At 43.6% G+C, this 23,655-nt stretch overlaps 1 protein-coding gene across 3 annotated transcripts in view; it reads right to left on the bottom strand.

Moving 5' to 3' along the window:
* LOC146860512 (aminopeptidase N-like) overlaps positions 1 to 8,871 on the bottom strand; it is an 832,137-nt gene extending 823,266 nt beyond the window's left edge. For 2 of the 3 annotated variants that reach the window (XM_085644423.1, XM_085644424.1), the window contains exon 1: positions 8,824 to 8,871. Coding sequence is in view for 1 of the 3 variants with exons in the window: in XM_085644425.1 (XP_085500551.1) it covers positions 8,824 to 8,852 (29 nt within the window). In the remaining 2 variants the exon portion in view is untranslated. The remainder of the gene's footprint in view (positions 1 to 8,823) is intronic. The other variant, XM_085644425.1, reaches the window with a different exon arrangement.
* Between the last annotated feature and the right edge of the window lie 14,784 nt (positions 8,872 to 23,655).

The following is a 23,655-nucleotide window of genomic DNA, read 5'->3' as shown; positions in this document are numbered from 1 at the left end:
TGAATAACTTTGGCGCCGGTCGACGAATCCTCGCGAAATTTTCAAAATAGGTGGGGCGCTCCGCTCCTACCCTGAAAGTCTCGGGGGGATTCGTCAAGCGGGGGCTGAGATAAAAGGGGGGTCCCAAAACGCGTTTTTCCCATGCATTTTTCCATAGGACCTTTAGACACAGCTACAGCCCGAACGGCTGAACAGAGTTCCTTGAAATTTGGCAGAGAGGTAGTCTACAGGTCAAGGAAGTGCCTTTTGTAGGTTTGGTGTAAATCTGTTCAGTAGATTCTGAGAAAATAGCCTTTAAATCAATATATATATCTGAGCCAGCTTACGGTGCGCTTACGGTGCGCTTACCGTACGCGTACGGTGACGTGCGCGAGCGCGATTCTGATTGGCTGTTCGATCTAAGTAAACATTCGAATCGGTCGAAACCAGGAAGCGGCGGCCGCCATTTTCTCTCTCGCACTCTGAGGGGGGCAGCATAAACAAAGTCCAAAAACATCTAAAGGGGCAGTATATTCAGTTCTAAACCACCCAGCATCGATATAGGTGTTCCCCAACAACCCCCAATGCCAAAAAAACAATATTAATTTTTTTAGAAAAATCGCCGATTACGCTTACCGTACGCGTACGGTTAAAAAGATTTAAAAAAAAAAAATTATCCACACTTTCCCCACCCCGTGTGCAACTGGTGCTCGTAGGGCACCATTTGTGCATGGCATATAAATTTATTGAAACTACAAATGAATTCCTTTCACAAGGAAGCGCATAATATGTCCCCCATGTGCGCACGGTGCGTGAAGCGTACATGGCCCATCCCGCGTAACGTGACCACCGTGCGTGCACGGCACTAACTGCGTAAAGTGGGCGCGCGGTGCGCGAAGCGCACCGCGTGCTCACCGTGCGCGCACGGAACGAACTGCGTTAACTGGGCGCGCACGCCACGAATGGTGTAAAGTAACTTAGCATTTAAAAAACCGTACAAATTCACTGAAAAAACCATAGGTTTCACACACGTTATAGTTAGGAATTAGCATTTAAAAAACCTTGCAAATTCACTGAAAAAACCATAGGTTTCACACAAGTTATAGTTAGCTGTACATTTCACTCGTAAAAAACCAATGAAATTCCCCCGTTATAGTTAGTGCAGGCAACTATAACTCACGCGACCGCAATCCTCTGCTGATGACATATGTGTCTTTATGAAAAAAAAATATTTGTAATATATGTATAGCTAAAATTTAATGGAAGAAGACATGGGCAAATAAGTGTCTAAATACAGTATTAGCATCAGCAGAGGATTGCGGTCGCGTGAGTTATAGTTGCCTGCACTAACTATAACGGGGGAATTTCATTGGTTTTTTACGAGTGAAATGTACAGCTAACTATAACTTGTGTGAAACCTATGGTTTTTTCAGTGAGCGTCAGCGCTTTTAAAGAAATTAAAGGATTTCACTTCACCTTCTGTGTGCGGCTCAATCTCTTCTCCTTGTGAGAGACCTGCTGTTGTATGTATCGGCGTGGTCCTGCCGAGAGCGACGCACCACCAACGAAAAGAGCGCCATTTCTGCCCGAAATCGGACCTCTCATGATTTTTTGCGCAAGCAACAAGGGCAGTGGCAGCCGCCAGGAACTGGATCCTGGTTTTTTGCCCCCAGCAACTCGAAAGGCAGTATGCAGGGGATTAGGTGAAAGCGCTTGTCAGCGTGAATAACTTCCAAGCATCACCCACCATGGGTAACAACTACGGGACAAAAGTGAACTGCATATACCAGCATGCCCTACTCAAGCCTAACGAGGAGTCCACCAGGGGGCAAACATTTAAAAAACGACAGTTTACCTTGTTCTTCGTGCTTCTGGCTTCCTTTGAAAAAGGTCAGTGTCTGACCGAAATGCATCAGGAACAATATGCCAGCGTCAGCGCTTTTAAAGAAATTAAAGGATTTCACTTCACCTTCTGTGTGCGGCTCAATCTCTTCTCCTTGTGAGAGACCTGCTGTTGTATGTATCGGCGTGGTCCTGCCGAGAGCGACGCACCACCAACGAAAAGAGCGCCATTTCTGCCCGAAATCGGACCTCTCATGATTTTTTGTGCAAGCAACAAGGGCAGTGGCAGCCGCCAGGAACTGGATCCTGGTTTTGGCCCCCAGCAACTCGAAAGGCAGTATGCAGGGGATTAGGTGAAAGCCCTTGTCAGCGTGAATAACTTCCAAGCATCACCCACCATGGGTAACAACTACGGGACAAAAGTGAACTGCATATACCAGCATGCCCTACTCAAGCCTAACGAGGAGTCCACCAGGGGGCAAACATTTAAAAAACGACAGTTTACCTTGTTCTTCGTGCTTCTGGCTTCCTTTGAAAAAGGTCAGTGTCTGACCGAAATGCATCAGGAACAATATGCCAGCGTCAGCGCTTTTAAAGAAATTAAAGGATTTCACTTCACCTTCTGTGTGCGGCTCAATCTCTTCTCCTTGTGAGAGACCTGCTGTCGTATGTATCGGCGTGGTCCTGCCGAGAGCGACGCACCACCAACGAAAAGAGCGCCATTTCTGCCCGAAATCGGACCTCTCATGATTTTTTGCGCAAGCAACAAGGGCAGTGGCAGCCGCCAGGAACTGGATCCTGGTTTTGGCCCCCAGCAACTCGAAAGGCAGTATGCAGGGGATTAGGTGAAAGCGCTTGTCAGCGTGAATAACTTCCAAGCATCACCCACCATGGGTAACAACTACGGGACAAAAGTGAACTGCATATACCAGCATGCCCTACTCAAGCCTAACGAGGAGTCCACCAGGGGGCAAACATTTAAAAAACGACAGTTTACCTTGTTCTTCGTGCTTCTGGCTTCCTTTGAAAAAGGTCAGTGTCTGACCGAAATGCATCAGGAACAATATGCCAGCGTCAGCGCTTTTAAAGAAATTAAAGGATTTCACTTCACCTTCTGTGTGCGGCTCAATCTCTTCTCCTTGTGAGAGACCTGCTGTTGTATGTATCGGCGTGGTCCTGCCGAGAGCGACGCACCACCAACGAAAAGAGCGCCATTTCTGCCCGAAATCGGACCTCTCATGATTTTTTGCGCAAGCAACAAGGGCAGTGGCAGCCGCCAGGAACTGGATCCTGGTTTTGGCCCCCAGCAACTCGAAAGGCAGTATGCAGGGGATTAGGTGAAAGCGCTTGTCAGCGTGAATAACTTCCAAGCATCACCCACCATGGGTAACAACTACGGGACAAAAGTGAACTGCATATACCAGCATGCCCTACTCAAGCCTAACGAGGAGTCCACCAGGGGGCAAACTTTTAAAAAACGACAGTTTACCTTGTTCTTCGTGCTTCTGGCTTCCTTTGAAAAAGGTCAGTGTCTGACCGAAATGCATCAGGAACAATATGCCAGCGTCAGCGCTTTTAAAGAAATTAAAGGATTTCACTTCACCTTCTGTGTGCGGCTCAATCTCTTCTCCTTGTGAGAGACCTGCTGTTGTATGTATCGGCGTGGTCCTGCCGAGAGCGACGCACCACCAACGAAAAGAGCGCCATTTCTGCCCGAAATCGGACCTCTCATGATTTTTTGCGCAAGCAACAAGGGCAGTAGCAGCCGCCAGGAACTGGATCCTGGTTTTGGCCCCCAGCAACTCGAAAGGCAGTATGCAGGGGATTAGGTGAAAGCGCTTGTCAGCGTGAATAACTTCCAAGCATCACCCACCATGGGTAACAACTACGGGACAAAAGTGAACTGCATATACCAGCATGCCCTACTCAAGCCTAACGAGGAGTCCACCAGGGGGCAAACATTTAAAAAACGACAGTTTACCTTGTTCTTCGTGCTTCTGGCTTCCTTTGAAAAAGGTCAGTGTCTGACCGAAATGCATCAGGAACAATATGCCAACGTCAGCGCTTTTAAAGAAATTAAAGGATTTCACTTCACCTTCTGTGTGCGGCTCAATCTCTTCTCCTTGTGAGAGACCTGCTGTTGTATGTATCGGCGTGGTCCTGCCGAGAGCGACGCACCACCAACGAAAAGAGCGCCATTTCTGCCCGAAATCGGACCTCTCATGATTTTTTGCGCAAGCAACAAGGGCAGTGGCAGCCGCCAGGAACTGGATCCTGGTTTTGGCCCCCAGCAACTCGAAAGGCAGTATGCAGGGGATTAGGTGAAAGCGCTTGTCAGCGTGAATAACTTCCAAGCATCACCCACCATGGGTAACAACTACGGGACAAAAGTGAACTGCATATACCAGCATGCCCTACTCAAGCCTAACGAGGAGTCCACCAGGGGGCAAACTTTTAAAAAACGACAGTTTACCTTGTTCTTCGTGCTTCTGGCTTCCTTTGAAAAAGGTCAGTGTCTGACCGAAATGCATCAGGAACAATATGCCAGCGTCAGCGCTTTTAAAGAAATTAAAGGATTTCACTTCACCTTCTGTGTGCGGCTCAATCTCTTCTCCTTGTGAGAGACCTGCTGTTGTATGTATCGGCGTGGTCCTGCCGAGAGCGACGCACCACCAACGAAAAGAGCGCCATTTCTGCCCGAAATCGGACCTCTCATGATTTTTTGCGCAAGCAACAAGGGCAGTAGCAGCCGCCAGGAACTGGATCCTGGTTTTGGCCCCCAGCAACTCGAAAGGCAGTATGCAGGGGATTAGGTGAAAGCGCTTGTCAGCGTGAATAACTTCCAAGCATCACCCACCATGGGTAACAACTACGGGACAAAAGTGAACTGCATATACCAGCATGCCCTACTCAAGCCTAACGAGGAGTCCACCAGGGGGCAAACATTTAAAAAACGACAGTTTACCTTGTTCTTCGTGCTTCTGGCTTCCTTTGAAAAAGGTCAGTGTCTGACCGAAATGCATCAGGAACAATATGCCAACGTCAGCGCTTTTAAAGAAATTAAAGGATTTCACTTCACCTTCTGTGTGCGGCTCAATCTCTTCTCCTTGTGAGAGACCTGCTGTTGTATGTATCGGCGTGGTCCTGCCGAGAGCGACGCACCACCAACGAAAAGAGCGCCATTTCTGCCCGAAATCGGACCTCTCATGATTTTTTGCGCAAGCAACAAGGGCAGTGGCAGCCGCCAGGAACTGGATCCTGGTTTTGGCCCCCAGCAACTCGAAAGGCAGTATGCAGGGGATTAGGTGAAAGCGCTTGTCAGCGTGAATAACTTCCAAGCATCACCCACCATGGGTAACAACTACGGGACAAAAGTGAACTGCATATACCAGCATGCCCTACTCAAGCCTAACGAGGAGTCCACCAGGGGGCAAACATTTAAAAAACGACAGTTTACCTTGTTCTTCGTGCTCCTGGCTTCCTTTGAAAAAGGTCAGTGTCTGACCGAAATGCATCAGGAACAATATGCCAGCGTCAGCGCTTTTAAAGAAATTAAAGGATTTCACTTCACCTTCTGTGTGCGGCTCAATCTCTTCTCCTTGTGAGAGACCTGCTGTTATATATATATATATATATATATATATATATATATACACGCATACACACACTTATATTATATTATATTATATATAATAGGTCTAAAGGCAAGACCTATTGCCTTTGCAAATGCCTGTTAATATCTACACTGAAAATCTCAATTTTAAAAAGAAATCTTTGTGATAACTAACAGCTAAATAGACTGAAACGAGTTCTGCTAGCTTGTCTTTCAGAGCCTGTAATTAGCATTCCAAGCAATCAGGACCTGTTCAGCGGCATGACGCCAATAAAGGTGCTCTAAAAGCCAGGAAAACTGTGGCAGTGGAATCACTTACCACTTATGGGCTGACTCCAATGTCGAACGGACTCAGGTCCATCCGACATCGGTCAGGAACCGTAACCGATACGACTGAACAGGGTTCCTCACAATGCAAGCATGCAATCCGAGCGGAATGCATGCTTGCATTGTGAAAAGCAGGGGTGCAGGGATCCACAGAGGGGCACAATAGGTGCCCTCAGGCCGCCATTCAGCAGCTACGCACCCATGAGGGCCCTAGGGCCAAAGACAGTTTGCGACTGCCTTTCCGTGCCGGAAAGAACAGCACGAAAAGGCAGTGAAAACTGCCATCGTACTCCCTTGGTCGCAAAGAGGCGGCCTTGGGAGTACTGAGGGATTTCTGGACGGCGGAATGTCATCCGCAATCCGGAAATCCGAGTCGGATTCCTTTCCGACCGAGCCCATCAGAATGGCTCGGTCAGAAAGGAATCCCGCCGACACGTTCCGATTCGGTTGGAAGGGCTCCGACCATCGTTCGGAGCCCTTCCGACCAAAATCGGAATCAGCCCCTTAGTTGGGATAGGGCAAATGCGAGGGAACAGAAACAAATGGTAACACAAAGAACTCTTGTAATAGTATTTGATTTTACATGAAAATCCCAAAAGGATGCTCAGGTGGATTTCACCTAGAGGCGTTCTCAGGCATTCCTATCTCCAACAGCCAGAGGGGATTCTGTTCTCAGATCAGAAAGAGGGATGTTCCTCATTTCCATAGCTCTGGGTCTGTGTCAGGATTCGGGTACAGCCGTGCAAAACAAGGTGCTAAGGATGAGGACCTGTAAGATGCTTAAGAGAAGAGCCAGAGTTCTTTGCTATCACTATGGCCCAGACTAGAAACTCAGAAGACAGGGTGATGGCGTGTAAAAAAGACTGTAAAGAAGACTAGACAACTGAAGAAGGAAAGGAGTTCGAGGTAAGTGGGGTTTCAGTTTGGGTTAACAGTGGCAGAGTGTATTTATTCTCACCGACAACTTGGCTCTGTGCCTGGCAACAATTTGCTTTTGTTGCATTGGCTTTTCAGCTTGTGTTAGTTTGATCGCTTATATGACATCCCATCTGCTTTGGTTTGTTTCCCATACTCTGGTTCCCTTCCATCTGACATATTCTGTTGTATATCTCTTTGTCTGGTGTGTCATGCTTGAGGGATAATTCCTGCTCTTCAGTGTACTGGGGGTCAGAGCTGACTGGGGGTCAGAGCTGACATCCTGGTCGGCATCTCGGCTCATCAAGGAACCTCTGCCGTGAAACAGGGTATGCTAACTACCATTTACATAACTTCACTCACTCAATTATCATGTGGTCTCTATCTTTATTTCAGAACAAATTAGAGATATTATCCATCCATTGGTCTCACAAGCATCCCTTCCTGGAACCAACATCAATCCTGTCTGGATCTTGCTACTAGCACCCTGTTACCTGATAACTCCAGTGTCTCTCTTTTACCCGTCTTCTTCTTGTGTGGAATGCAAGGATGCCTCCAGAGGTATCGAAGCAGCCATGAATGTACAGTGGGTCCATGTCTTCTTTATGGTTTGACAGTCTAAAAGTGGAGTCTCACGTCTGCCATTTTGAATGGAGGACTCTACCAAGGTTTGCAGTAAGGTTTAAAAGAATGTTCTGAAAAAGATGGTTGAGTTTTTTGTGGAAATGTACCCAGGATTAGAACTGGGGAATAAATTCCCCAAACACTGGAATTTGCAGAGGATAAGAATGCCACCTCCGTCTGCTGCGCTGCTGCCTCTGGTGCAGGAAACCAGGGTTCGAGCCTTGAGGTCGCGTCCACATTTGTGATCCTGGGCAAATCACTTAATCTCCCTGTGCCTGAATGTGTAATGTAAATAGGGTGCTATGTAAAGCGCTCCAATACCTTCGGGTCGAGTTCGCGCTATATAAATATGCAAAAAAAACAACAACAAAAAACAATCATAGACCTCAGAGAACATCTGAGGAAACGAAGAACTCTCCCTGGCATGGTGGCAAACATGCCTGAAGGACTCCTTATTTCCACTTGAACTCAACTTCTCTCGAATGGCCACTCAACTGCCCTCCTCTTCATTGCATTAAAGACACAAAAAGGCTTTAAATGAACGTTTTGTTGAACTGTTAGTGTATAATGTGTAATCGCCATCTTTGTAAAATTATTAACTTGAAAATATTGCTTTTTAGGCCATTTGCTTCAAACTTTTTTTTTTTACACAACGTCATACTTGCACCTGCCTGCCAGAAAATGTTAACTCACGTCCATTATAGAAACTTATCAATGGGATATAAATGTGTGCACTGTTGTCCCTTGGGGGAGCTCTTATCCGTGGCAAATTCTAGGAGACGTCTGTCATTTTTGTGATCGCTGCTACTGTTTAATAAATGCACATTGCAGACACATTTCAAACATACTGAAGCTTACTTCCATCAGAGTTCCATGTTGTGTTGAAAGTTCGTTTGCCCATTAGTGAGTGGAATGCTCAAAACCTTGTGGGAGTCCTGCCTGGAGAGAAACTTAATACCTAACAATTGGGACTTGAGATGAACACTAAATCACAAACTAATGAGGCGTGATCATTTTTCTGACTTCGGGAATCCGAGACACGGCATGAAAACTCCATAAAAAAAGCATAACCTAGCTAGCAACACACTGCATTCTATCACACTCCCTGTTTGCCTCTTTCTGTACTGAGCTGCCCTGTCCTAAAATCAGGCACCACATTCGGAGACATGGCTGGTTGTAAAGCAGGCGCATGCGAACAAGTGCTCTGCACTGAGCCAGAGCAGCTGACTATGATACAGTGCAAGAGGAATTCACTTTCTCCATAAACAAAGACAAGCAGGTCTATGCAGCTCGAGAGAACAGCATCTGTATTAGACAGAAGAGCAAAGCCCAGAAGCTCATGCACTATAGAAGCAATGGGGTTTAATAGGTAAACTACACACATATCTGCTTGAAATCTTGGACAACCTTTGAATGACCATGAGTATTTTTTCGATTGCTTTAAATAGGAGAATCTTAGAATCCTTATCTTAATAAACAGTTTGAAAGACTTGCTGCCACCATTTAGTCTCCCCCATACTCACATCTTTGAAGGAGGAGACCGCTTGTCCATATGCCATCACTAGTTTCCCTCTCAATGTCACATTCTCTGCCACATGCTTTTATAAGGGCACTGGGCTGGCACCTTGCTAACTTTAATTGCATGTCTTGGTTTGACTCTCCTATTACAGCTTGTTGGCATTTCGCAAGCACTTCTCCTGGGCAGGTGCGTATGATTTTCATTATGCTTGCTGTCATTATACTGGCAAATGCCTGGGGCAGATCTGGATTAGAACCTGGCACACAAAGATTTAAGACTGGGAGGCTGCTTCAATAATTGAAGTATTCCCATCCTGACCAATGTTACTCAGATGAGAGAATCTTGATCTACCCAGCAAGGGGAAATGTTCCACACTGGTCTCACTGATCCTTAATCATAAAAATAGTGTAAAATAATCGATGGAGATTTAGATCTCTGCCTGACCGTATGATTATGTTTTTTTACTATTAAAATTGTTTCCAGTAGTAGTCCTTCAAAGTTGCGCCAGGTGCTGATGACTAGGTATATTACTGGGAATGTTATGTGACTATATTCCTGCAGGTTACTAATCCCATTCTGCAGGGTTCTATTTAGCATTGCAATATGTGCATCGAGAATGGAGCCTCCTGTGCAAAAACTCTTTTGCTTGTGGAGAAACTTCTTCTCCTACACCACAACACAAATGTGGTTCATCAGTTTCACTTACCATCCCGGAATAGAATTAAGGGCCTGGTTATAAGTTTGGTGCAGTTGTGCCGGCTCTCCGCCGACACAGCTGAGCCAAACCCACGCAAGGACTGCCCGCCGTATTGTGAGTTGAACTTATGTACGGTGAATGGTCCTATGCCTTCCCCATGGCGGTGCCTGGAAAACAGGCACTGCAATGGGAATGGCAAAAAAGTTTCAGCCCAGCATTAACGGAGAAGCATAGGTGCAGTACTTAAACTTTGGGGTTATACTTTCATGGGGGCACATGTTGTGCCCCCAGAATGTATCTCCATGGCTGGAGGGCATGAGGGCACTGTAGGGCCCCCTCTGTTCCTCCACAGCAAGCCTTTTCATGGTGGGCTCTGATATAAAATGGCTGGCGGTGGTCGCACTTGTAATATGTTTAGCAGGACTGCTGTGTCTGTTCGCTGAGCATACTACATTGTGACGCGCCACCGCCAGAGAGCAACTGTTCCCTGCTGCAGCCGGCAGTCCACTGCCGCAAGGAATTTGCAAGTTGTAATGCAGTGGGCATATCACCGCCACAGTGAGTCTGGTGAACGCAAGACTGCCACTCGTAACCAGGCCCTTAGTTTCTGTCCATTTCCAGTGCCATAACGTGTCAGAGAGGAGTTTAGGAATCCTCACAAAGGTATTTGTGGGACTTCTCAAATTTCCAAAGCAAACCACACCTTAGAAAGCCCACTTCACACCCTTTAACTAGGATTAATATTGCAGATTGTTCCACACTTGTGGTTTATAAATCCACAGTGAATATATGTCAGCCAAGAATCCAGTTACGGCTCTTATCGGAAGTGTTGTGGGGCGGTGGGGTGAGGTGGGGGGTAATAAACTCCGGCATACGCCGACCGGAGTTAAGTACATAAATAAATTTAAAAAACGAATTACATTGTGCGCGCTGCAACACCATTTGCGTTGCAGCGCATGCAATGTAATTTGTTTTATTTATTTATTTATTTACTTAACTCCAGTCGGCCGTATGCTGGAGTTTACTACCCCCCACCCTGCCCCTCCCCTGCCTCGCAGGCACTCCCACTAGGAGTCGCGAATGCAAGATTCCCTTTGTAAATTATTTCAAAAAAGTTGTTTTCGTACATAAACATATGTTTAGGACCAAAAATACATTTGCTAATAGGGCCCATTATATTTATGCATGTAAATCTTTTGATCCTAGTTTTTGTGCTTTATAAAGTATACACCTGGATTAAAAGGGTGCACTATCAGAGTGTGATGAAAAGGTCACTGGAGCACATGAAGGTGAAAAATGGGAATAGGTAGACACAAAGGAAACAAGGGGCAGCATGAACAAACATATCATTGAAGAACAATATCAAGTTGGAATTACAGTTCCAAGACCACAAAACTATACGAGTACAAATGCAAAAAGGCAGTTACAACTTAATGCAGGAAAAATTATATGCACTTTTGTCAACGAACATTAAAAAATTGAAGTATAAACTATGCATAACTGTGGTGCAAACATAAAGGGGTCGATTCTGATCTGGGTCGGAAAGCTCTCCAACCGAGCCGGATCTGGAGTGGTTTCCGACTGAGCCGGACCCCTGCAGTCCGACCGAGCGAGTACGATGCGGCCGCATGCTGTCCGACTCGGTTCGGTCGGGCTCCCTTAGAAGTCAATGGGAGCCAGTCGTATGACGCGTACATGGGCTCCCATTGACTGAATGGGTACGTCTCGCACAAGGGCCCCCCCTACAGTAGGTACGCATCGGTGCTATCCACACTGCACATGCCTGTGCTGGGGAGACCCTTGGGTCTCCCCCTGTGTCCAAGTCGTAAGGCTGTGTGTGATGGGGGTGCGACGCGGACCCCCAAAGGCAGCTTCCCGAACGTTTTGCGAGGCAGAAACTTCAGCACAATCCGGCTGTCCGTCGCGTACATCGTACTCGCTTGGTCGTGAAACGTCTCCATTGCGCGGTGCGAATCGTGTCTGTACGAGTCAGTTGGAGCGGCTCGGATCCAGAAACGGTTCGGTCGGAGCACACACATACACTCGCATCGTACTTGCTCGCTCGTACAGGCGTCCGACTCGTACCTTTTTCCTGCCGGATCGCTTTCGGAGCCCTTCCAAGCGAGATCGGAATCGACCCCATAATATATATGAAAAGTGATTGAAGGAGACAAGTGAATTTGGTTGTAAAATAGGATTAGAAGGGGAAATTTTAATAACATTTTTATGCGGTCAAAAACCTTGCGGCCTTTAGCAACGAATGGAGAGACATTTGTTAAAACGGATCTTCATTTATTTGCAGTTTTTCTAATAACTATCTAACCATAGCATTCACTCCAAGAAACGAGGCCGCGATTTCCAATAACCGTAACGGTGTTTAATTGCAATTTTATTTATTGCCACCCATAACAACCAACAAACAAAGCGTACATCATGCACTGGCTTTCGATCATAGAGCATTCTTACACCCTGCTCCGAACCATTGAGTACAGCAGAAATTAGATATGTGCAGGTGGCCTTCCATGGTTAATTTATGGTGAATCACACTTGAGAATGCAGGATTTACGATACATTCTTAAAGGTCGAATTTATGGATGAAAGGGCCATATCATTTTTAAATCATTCAGCATTCTAGAGAGAGACAGAAAGAGAGATGTGCATAGGTTTGACATGGTCTCTACTTTCCCTGTCAGAGATTTGTATCTGTTTGGAAATGAAGATGATCTGGAAGTCTTAGCTATGTTTAGGTGAATGGGTGCTCTCATAGCTCCCAAAAATGTGTGTGTGTGTATGATTGGGGATCAGTTGCTTGCAGCTATAAGTAGTGAGTGTGAAGCAGGTGGTCAATATTAGTAATAGTACTTCAATTCTCTGTATTTTTGATATCGTGTAATTGAAAGATTGTCATATTTCCTCTTAATCTCAATGTATTGATTCAGGAAGGAAATGTGTCTTAGAGCAGACTTGAGGCAGCTCAATGTGAGGATAGTTAGATAAGCTACAGGTGTGTGCACTAGGTTAGGTTTTTTGATTTTAATAAAATCATAACAGTAAATTCCTATCGTGAATTACTGAGTGTGTGTATTCATGTTGATGGCTGTTTAGGGCCACTAAAAATGACTACTTCTGTGAGTCTCACAATACTGGTTGTTACCTAATATGCACCTTACTCATATAACCCACAGTGGGGTGCAGGAGGTTGAGGTTCACCAGGTTCTCTGTATCATGTAGGTGCATTGAGCAACCCTTTCTCAGGTCGTGTTCTGGAGAAAACTCCAGAAAACACATTATTGGTGCTCATACGTGGGTGAACTTTGAGTAATCTTGGATGACACGCTCAAGATTTTGTCCATTATTACTAATAGCAGGTACATCTGTGGTAATAGTTGGCTCCTCTCTCTGTTCAGATATCTGCTCCCTGTCTACTGTGAGTTTGTTCAGCACTTAACTAGTTAATGGTATTGCGCAATTCAATTTCACTTTAGAATTTCATGTTTTTACCTCTTTTACAATGGACAATCTATCAGAATAGGACTAAACTTCAGGGCCCCACTTAAACAATACTTCTTGGCTAGGGCTCTTCCTAATATGTGGGTGGGGTTACTTTTGTCAGAAATGCATATGCTGCGTACCACTTCAAAGCTTTTCCCTCATGGGTGGAGTCTGATCCCGTACGTCCTATCTCAGAGAACATTCATACACACAGAGCTGCATTACCTGCTAATTATAAACTTGATCATGAAAAAGAAGTCCTGTTGTGATATCGAGAACACCAAACATGGTTTGGTGGACAACTACCTCATATAGGTTAAAATATCTGAATGGGTCCAACAAGTAATAAAGTGGCTACCTGGCCTTTACTGGCCGGATATACACCATATCCATATTTAAGACACTTACTAAATTAGTTAGCATCAATTTCGAGGCGACTATAACAATTTGTTTTACAATCAACTGGGACAGGTGTGATAGTCCCTGCCCGGCACAATAAGTGCATCCTGTAGTGCAGGTAATTAGTCTAAAAACTATTAATGCTATCACAGGCAAAGTGCCCACAAAGAGAGACCATGTTTCATTTTGGATAACTCATAAGCTAATTAACTAGAAGCAGTCTATCCTCACACCATCACTTCAAGACAAGCACAAAATGCTGGCTGTTTGTTTCACTTGGTATGGTACCACCTGTAGAAGAGTGTACTATATGGGGAACAATCTTTGCAAGTATTTATACTGTTACGCATGGCACACTCATTAGCAGTGTTACCGGATGAGCACAAAATTCCACTGGCTCTTAATTTTGGAATTAAGGTGCTTATTTATAAAAACTGTAGCATCGCTGTGTGAAAACAGCGATGCAACAGTTGTCACTGCACCCTCCTTGCAACATGATTGAGGCATCATATTTACTGTATGATGCATCATGTCGCAAGGAATGAGAAATCCGTCAGCATTACTGATGTATCTGTCGGCGCAAAACTGACGCTTTGCTGAAGTTGTCTTGGAAGCCTGCCACAACTCAAGCAGTGCAGGGGGGAGGGCTATGATAATATGGCAATGATGTGAGGTAGGCGTAAGATATTTATGCAATGCTGTCCTAGAAGTGGCGTACTAAAATCTCATAGATTTCAATACGCCACTTCTATGAGGCTTTTTGCGGGGGAACACCTACCCTGCATACATTATACCTGTCACAGGTCTAATGTGGTGCAGGGGATTACAAAGCTATGCATCTACCTAGATGCGTCACTTTGTAAATAGTGCGCTATATGGCACATATTTTGCGAAACCACTGCGTCAAAAAACGTGACACAACGGCAGAGCAAAAGTGATGCAGGTGCTCATAAATAAAGCCCTATATTCGTAGAGAATTTTGAAACAGTTTTCTCAATAGCCCGGAGTAATTTTCAAATGAAGCTGCAGTTCTGGCACTGTGCCAGCACTTGGTTGCACAGCCTATTCAAAATTGTGAAATGGAAATTCCTAAAAGGATTTCAGAGCTCAACACCTCTGTGGGCCTGGACACCTTAGGTTCTCAAGCTGCAAAACCACATGTCAAATCAAAAAATTAGAGCTCTGGTAACAAACAAAATGCAACAGACATTGAGAAATAACAGAAAGCTAAACAGAAAACCAGGATTGGATATGCAGTACAAAGGGCGGTGAAGTTTGGCTGTGTGGGAGAGGGGCGGTGGCGTGCACCCCGCTCCCACACCACCAAACTCATAATCATGCCCTTAGTTTTGGATTGGATGGCTTCATAAAGTGAACCTGTTGCTGCTATAGCAACGATTGCCACCTCTGCAACTACAATCTACTGTGCATCACTAATAGAATCTACATAAATGGAAATGGAACAGGCACGAGAAATTGCTATATATAAAAATTAAACTGATCCAGAACATGAATTTGGAGAAGTAAAAGAATCACCAGAAAAAATACCTCTCCAATTAATCAATGATACATATGCCTTTTTACCTGTTGCCTGTTAGGTAACAATTACATTTTCCCACCCTTGTCATTGTGAGAAATTAGTTTCTTGATTGAATGTGGGGTGAACCCTGTTCAAGCCATAACCACATTCCCTGTCAGGGTAAAATAAAATGTCACTAAGTTAACCTGTGCTTAACTGTCTGGTGTCATGTTACAAAAGCAATCAGGCTTAACTTATAAGTAATGTGTAAAGTATTTATGCAGCACACAAACAGTAATAAAGTGAAAACACAAGAAAAATCCCACACCAATCTAGAAAAATAGAGTAAAGTTTAATAAATGATTTGACACCAAAAACTCAAATCAGTAGAACGGTAGTTAAGAATTTCTAAAGTTTAAAGAAAAACCTAGGGCATAAAAGATCCAACCACAGACATCTACTTGCACATGACCTGGTCAAAGTAAAAGATTTTGGCTGAACACGATGGTGCGCGGGTCAGATACAAATACTGGATTGGACCCTGTCAGCACTCACCTTTGGACTTGGAAGACATTTTGAAAAAGGTTCGCTATCTACGTTCAGACTTAGGGCCTGATTGAGAGTTTGGCAGGAGGACCACCAGCCTGCCGTGGCAGCAGTCAGGAATACGCTGCCAAGCCTGCAGCATCCCGACTGCTGCATTACAACATCACGACTGGCAGAGTGTCCGCAGTGCAGCCACAGTGGCACCATGCTTTGCCTCTCCCACCGCAGGAACTTGGGTCTTGGCGGTCCCGGGGGTCTGGAGGAAATCTGTAGGTGGTCTCCCCACCCACATTGTCATCCAGGTATGCAGGCGATCGGACCATCAAAAAGTGACAGCAGTTCCTGGACTGCCAGGGTCATAATGAGGCCCTTAGTCTTTTTTGGAAATCAAACATTTTCTCCAGGATAAAGCATTCCAGGAGGCAGGATACACCTTTGCCGAGGGACCCCTGAACAGGATTTGCTGCTTATGAGAAGAAATTAGCAAGAGCTTCTGCAAAGTCAGGGAGACCGGTGATGCACCCTGCTCAGATAGACGAGCAGGATGGTCTTGGCCTTCCCTCAGTTCTCAGGGCAATTGTGTGCCTGAAAGTTTAGGATCTTGGCTAAATGGGCACCTTTAGAGCCACAACCAAGGGTTGAGGACTAGAGGGGCACCACTTGGAAGGTTAGGACTCACTCAGACTGGGCCCAGGTGCGGTTTCAAGATGGTGGGAGCCGTTTATGTCCCTAAGGCTCTGATCAGGAAGCCAGCAAACTAGCTAGAGTCACTCTGGCAGTTCTGGGTTCAAGTGGTGAAGCAGGGCTCAAGCAGTAGGGCAGACCTCTGAGGAGTCAAGGCAGGATCCGGGCAGCAAAGCAGTCCTTCAAGGTGCAGCAAAGTAGTCTTGTGGGTACCCTACAGACAACAGCGGAATACAGTCCTCAGATGCATAGAAAATTGAAGAGTGGGTCTGAGGGTCCTCTTTTTACACATGGCGCCTTCTTTGAAGTAGGAGACATTTCTAGAGAATTCCCTTTAAAGGGCTTGAAGTTGCCTGACTTCTCTGGCTCCAAGCTGGCTGCATGACCAATGCAGGGATGACAAGTTCTTTGTGTGAAGGCAATTAACAACCTATTCAGATTCAGTGGTATGTGGGGTTGTGCCCAGCTTTTCACCCCCCTCCTGTTAGTTGATGAGCCACTCAGGTACATTTAATTCCTCTATTTTGTGGCTGTCTGGAAGGAACAAACAAAGTGCAACTGCCAACTACACCAAGTCATGTAACCCAGGAAAGGCTGCAGGCACCAAATTATTTAGGGCAAGAAAATGCCAACTTTCTAAAGGTGGAATTTTCACCATTGTAACATAAAATCCAATGTTACCATTAAAGAGGATCTTTAATCATGATTTATCAGGTACCAAACCTTAAATGCTCCCTGTTCCCAATAAAAAGTTATCACTTACCAAAAGTAATAAGGCAACCCAATGTTATCCTATAGGAGAGGTAGGCGTCACAACAGCAAAAAAATAATTTAGCGGTTTTACACTACCAGGATATGTAAAACTTAAATACCCATGTCTAACCTTTTAAATCCTAATGCATCCTGCCCTACGGGCTACTTAGAGCCTCCTTTAGGGGTGACATATGCAATAAAAGGTGAGCTTAAGGTTCGGCAAGAGGGTTATGTTAGTATACCACTGTACAAGGGACTCCTATGTAAATTAAATAAGCCAATCAGGTCGAAGCCAATTTTACCATTTTTATGAGAGAGAGCACAAGCACTTTAAGACTGGTTAATAGTGGTGAAGTGCGCAGAGTCCCAAGGCCATCAAAAAATGTCAGCAAAAAATGGAGGACAAAGGCAAAAAGTTTGGAGGGGAAGACCAACCTAAGGCTGACAGATCTAACAGTCATACATCTGGATCACTACTTAAAAAATATAAATCCTTATGGGGATTGTAATGTTGTTCACAATTTTATTATTAGTACATTGTAACTATTTTTGTGAAAAGTTGGTGCCATCTGCGGTTCAGGAATTGCAACCTAATTCTTTTTCATGCAGAGTGAAAAGAGACTTACTGATGATTGCTTGGGGAGCACCCCCATTCCCCACCACTCACTTTTGTGTGTTCATGGGCTTTCAGCGTCTTAGGGGGTCATTAGGATAGCGGGTGGATCACCACTGCCGGCTCAGTGGTGGCGATCCACCCGCCATCCCAACTTGATTTACCCCCTGCAATATTATGATGGCGGGGGTATCACGGCGGATGCAAAGTGCGTCCGCCGCTTTTCTGCCAGTTGGCAATCATCACGATTGCTGGCCCGGGCGTACTTGGCCACTAATATGGTGAGCACCGCCATTCATATTAGGATGGGTGCGGGAAAGGCTGGTGGGGATGTGCTTTGGGGGCCTGTTGCGGGCCCCCAGTGGGGGTCGAGGGGTGGGAGGTGCACTTGGGGGGTACTCATGGTACCCCTCTGCATTCCCATGCACAAAGTGGCAGGCACCGCGCGGCGCCTGCCACGTTGTGCATGGTAATGCACAACATGTCAATTTGGCTTTGCGGCTCGCCGCAAGGTCAAATATGTGGAATGCGACCGCCAGAGTGGTGGTCGCATTCTAATCAGCGGTGTGGGGACCGCCAAACATCTGGTGGCCGGTCACTGCACCGCGAGGATGGCGGACGCTGCAGACTGAAGTCTGCCCGCCATCCTAATGGACAATTTTGGTGCTTTAGAGGCCTCCAGAATCCCTCATGTATTCTGGTGGGTCATCGGATCTGCCTCGCATTGTTCTCTTAGGGTCGGGTACATCGCCTCCTGTCAGGTGTGGAAACATTGGTGACTCACCCCAAGACCCTCCTACTCAGCTCCGTGGTGGTGCCCAATTTCTCAAAGAAGTCTGGGGCCCTCTACTGTCCCACGGGGAGGGCATCTCAACTCCTGCCCTTCTCTCTCCGTCTGTAGTGGCAGGTCTATGGGCTTGTGGCTGTCATCTTGGAGTCAGGCACTCCCCCCATGCTGCTCGCAGCCTCCGTTGTCGTCCTCTGTATTGGCGGTCCCCCAGAGTCACTTCTCTCTCCTCTGTGTGATGAAGGGCCCTGAGTGCCTCTCCGTCTGTTGCTGGGGTCCTCACGGTCTATCCAGCCAGGTCGACCCATTCTGCCCCCTGCGTCACACTCCCCTGGCCATGACAACATGGTGCTGTCTGCGCTCTTCCTTTATTCTGTCACTCCTCTTGCCTACTTGGTGCCGCAATCAAAGTCGCCTGTACCCCTGGAGGCCGTCATAATTTCCAGGGTGTCTTTACAGTCGGGTCGCTGCCGTCAATGCGATTTTTTCTTAGATCACAGCCACTGCAATCCAATACCATCCCCAGCTTTTTCCTCAGATTCTCACTCTCATGTGTTGTAGGAATTAAAGTGTTTTTTAATGTAAGTCGTGTTGTGTACGTATTGCTGACTAGTTTTGTGTAGAGTATTATTATGCATGTATATATGTGAGAATAAAGTGTTTTGTGCAGGAGGGTGGTCTATTTTTTGCAGGTTTAATTTGTCCGGGACTGTTCTAAGGGAAGTCGGACATCAATTGTTTTTTTAAAGGCAATCTGAATTAATTTATTGTAAACCTGTTTATTTATTATAGATTTCCTTGTTTTTCAGGTTTCCTTGAGTGGTTCTTTTTTTATATTACCTTTTTTGGTTTTGTATGGAACCTACAAACCGTGGATTGCCTTGAGGGACTGGAATTTTTATAACCTATATTTCTGCATTTTTTGGGTCTTTTTTTCTATTGTTTAAACAGTTTTTATGGGCTCATATGGACTGCTGTATTCATAATCAGACCCAAAGTAACATCCCTGTATAGCTGTGTGGGGGCATACTTTTAGTATATATTGGATCATATCTCAAAGTCAATAATATTTTTTGATGGATAGCAGTTGCTTGTTTGCTGCTTAATCTGATTTAGCAGTTCCATGCAGGTAGTGATTTTCTTTTTTTGGCATTAATGCATAGACAGAAGGTAATTTAGTTTTTTTTAAATTCACCATGTATGGTGTAAAGTTGATGGAATAGTTTGGGGTGCAGTTTAATCATTATCCATGTTTGACATTGGGCAGGTTTTAGTAAGTTTGTATAGGTAGCAAATACAAGTATATGTTTGTCATGGCATTTATTGTGTTTTAATATGAATAGCTCCTCTCTGGAGACCATTGTAAGCTGTGGTGGGATGTTTATATCTCTAAATGTTTTAGGAGCAGGTGGGGTGTCGTTTGTGGCCCTATAGTTCGAGTTATAAGGTGTTTAAGGTGGTTATTCATGGTAACTGGCCTGTTCTATGTTCTGGTATGTAGAGTAGTATATCTTTACGTATTTCTGCTGTAGGTTCTTAGGAACTAGTGCTTGCTTCTCTTATATTTTCTAATACTTATCTCACTTCTTTTACATGTTTATGTTCTATTTACATTGAGAGTGTGGTTGTGTTCTTTTACATTAATTACTACAGTTTCTCTAGTAGTTGCCCTCCGATTACATGTATTAGAATAATATTTGGTACATTTTCAACTAATTGGTTGAACAGAATCATTTTCTTGACTGTACGTGTATCTCATGTAACATAGTAAAGGTTTCCCCTTCTGTGATGTTGTAAATTTTGCAGCTCTGTCATTATATCTTTATTTACTATTATCACTGAACATAGAAAAATTATTTTTTTTATTATTAGTATACAATTAAACAGACATTTTCATTTTTTTCAAAACGTAATTGTATCTTGTTTGGTGACGTTTTCCTTTCTTGGAATGTTTTTCTTCAGCAAGCTTCTTCTTGACACAGGTGTTTTTTTCTGTTGGAAGAAAAAAGGTAGTTGTATTTATTGCACATATTATCTTTTTGATGCTTAAGGTGTTTAGGTTATTCAGAGTTTTAACTGTTGCTGTTTTAGTGCATTCAAATTTTCTTTTCGATATACTTACTGTTTTCTGTGGTCTCAGCTGTGTGCTTGTCGGTGAAATTTGCTTGAAGTATGAATAATCTGTAGAAAAGGATAAACTGTAAAAACTGTTCGTCATTGTTTTTTAAGAACTGCTTTTTAAAGCTAAAGTTATTTTACTTCCTATTTGAGGTATAATTTTTATTATCTTGGAGAAGATGATGTACGGTCGTATCTGTTGATGACTTCTCTCTTGCAGGGAAAAACTGGCAGAGTTCCCTCCTGTGGCTTTTATATTGTTTGTTTAATTGGTAAAGCTATTTTATTGGTTATAATTTTGCATACTTTTGTGCAGCTTCATAGTATTAGTTCCTCCTATTAGTTTATTTTTTCTGTTCTGCCTTTATTTGGAAAATGCCAATTAGGCCCTCAGTATGATGTCTGGTGGACTTGCGTCTGCCCGATACCATTTCGAGCACTAGTTTAGTTTTTTTATGGCCGTATTCGAGATAACTTATTTTGCGTAATATTATACATGTTTATTTTAAGAAAAAAGATAATAATGTTTATGAATATAAATGTGTTGTATGTAAGTGTGATGTAAATATGTATAATTTATACTTTGGAGGAGATGATGTTGATATATTTTAAATGGATTATTTTGGTTGAGTAAAATATTATATTTTATTTATAAATTGTAGGTATTATTGTTAGATATATTTATTGTTGTTTGTTAAAATATTTTGTTTTTCATATTTTTTACTGCTACTTAACTTGTTTTAACGATATTTATGTAGTCGATATTGTTGATCTCGATATTTTTGACATAGCCTATGGTTAGTTATAAGTCACAACATTTTTCTAACGATCTTTTTGTTTTAGATATATGTTAAATTAGATATTTTTCATGACGATATTTAGTTTGATATTAGTGACTTTGTTTTAGTTACGTGTAGGGTCTCCATATTTTTGTTAACAATATAAGTTTTTCGATAATGCTGTAAATCGATATTTGTGGTGTTGATAATATGTTAGTAAACCATTAAACTCAATGACAAAAACACTAGATCTGCAAACATCTTGGTCTGCATCTATTGCACTCAATTGTCAAAGTAGTTTGCTTATATATTGCACACTCTATTTTGTGCTTCAGATACAACTGGCATCATCCATGTGCTTTTTAAAATATTGGACTTGTTGGCATGTTGATTAGCATTAAGACTATATTTTGATTCATCCTTTCTTTCTTCATTTATTTATTTTAAAATCTGTTCAATGGGATAGCCAAATACATTTCTTATGGTTGTATGTTATTTTTTTTTATTTTTCTAGTGAAGATATAAAAGTCAACATGGATGGAAGCATACATGAAGATACAGCCTACCCGACTACATATCAACACTCTGTGTAGCTGTGGTATTCTCTTTTGGAGGCATCCTGTTTGATAAATTAAGTGTGAATTGGACTTCATCTTTTCATAAATTTTGATTGGATGAGACCTGTATTTTGGTGCATTAGTTGCTATGAAATAGTCATGAACATTCACTTGGAAGCACAAGCTATACTATCAGTCACCATTTGGAAAGTAATTTTGCTGATCAGAGTGCTTTAGGCATAGTTCTGTGCGATGCAGGTACTCATCATCACAAGTGCTGTGTAGGCTTCTACATCTGTACCGTGGCATGTCCTAACAAGCACAGGACAAGTGAAATTCTCATGATTTGAAAATGGTATCACTCTATAAAATTCTTCAACAAGTGCTGCTACACTTGTTGAAGAAGGCATTTTTAATTGTGGTCTCAACGTCTTCATGTTCAGTCAGCTCATGGATTCATCGTCATCGACAGCTGGTGAAAGCCAGTATTTCCCCACTGAGTTTTAACATTTCTGATTCCTTTTGTTATAAGTAGAACTTGGAAAGATCAAAATTTACAGCTGTAAATTTCATTTTCGATTATGCAAATTTGAAAGTGCCATCTTTTTTTATTAATGATGATACATACTCAATAAAACAAGAAAAAGACAATCAAAAGTTATAGCAAGTGTTTTTTGTGTAGTTATTTTAAAGCAGTGTTTTGCTTTTTAATCCTTTTTGGATTCATATTTTGTTTTTTTGTACCAAGCTGCATAGTTGAATTAGGTACAATGCAGCATTGCATACATAGTTATATTTTCATTTTCAAATGCACATTGAGATATATACACATGTATATTCATAAGAATCCCTTCACTCTCATTCCAGGTATGATGTAATCTTCATAATCTTTCTGCTTGTGTATCCCCCATAGCCTTTCTCATATTCCTTAATTTGAGTGCACATTGTGCAATAATAAACATATATTTCATTTAGTTTTGTAAGTATGCTTACATTGATTAATGTTTATTTCAGTACTATTTAATAGCTCAGTAATTGTCTGTATATACAATTCAAAGTCAGTTAATATTTATATATGAAATCCCAATAGTCAATAATGCTTCATAAAAGCAGAATTAGGTGAAGGTTCATGATGATTGTTGCTTTTGATAGCACTAAGTAAGAAGCAATGCTTGTTTTTGCCATGGTTTTAAGATCCTATAGCCTTGGCTGCAGTTCTAGAAAAGTTTTAGAAAATGTGGATACTGAAATGTGGCTTTAAGTCACTCACTTTATCATTTTTCTAAGGGGACGATTCCGATTCCAGCCGTAAAACGAACCGACCGACATGGATCCGAAACGGAGACCGACCGACACGGACCTGCGCCGTACGACCCGTGCACTACAATGCAACACATGTGAATTACAACCATGTACGGAATACAAGCCGTACTGACACGATTTGCACCGACGGACACGTCCCTGGAATGAACCCGGCCGGCACGTACCCACAATGTCCGATCCGCGCAGTACGATGCAATGCGTGTAAACCCAGACCGACTCGCACGGAGCCCAAGCTGCATGACCGACATGCACAGAAAGCAGGGACCCCAAGCAATAGAGATCTCCGCAACTGACGCATATGAAACACAGAAGAAAGCCAGCGTGAATGAGCTGGAGAAGCCCGCAAGAGCCAACATCAGCGTCCGTCTCGGTCAGAAGAACGTCTCCTTCATGCCTAGAAAAACCCAAGGAAAAAATACAAAAAAAGGACCAAACAAGCAATGACAAAGCCAATAAATATAAAAAAAATAGCTGGAACAAAGACACACCCACAACTCCACCTATATAAAGGACATCAATCACTACCATGATCCTTTGCAAATAGGAGACAACAGCCAGCAGACAACACC

Source organism: Triturus cristatus, chromosome 3_1, assembly GCF_964204655.1.
Source record: "Triturus cristatus chromosome 3_1, aTriCri1.1, whole genome shotgun sequence".
Taxonomy (NCBI): domain Eukaryota; kingdom Metazoa; phylum Chordata; class Amphibia; order Caudata; family Salamandridae; genus Triturus; species Triturus cristatus.
Note: the sequence above shows the minus strand (reverse complement) of the source record. Positions and strands in the feature narration are given on the sequence as shown.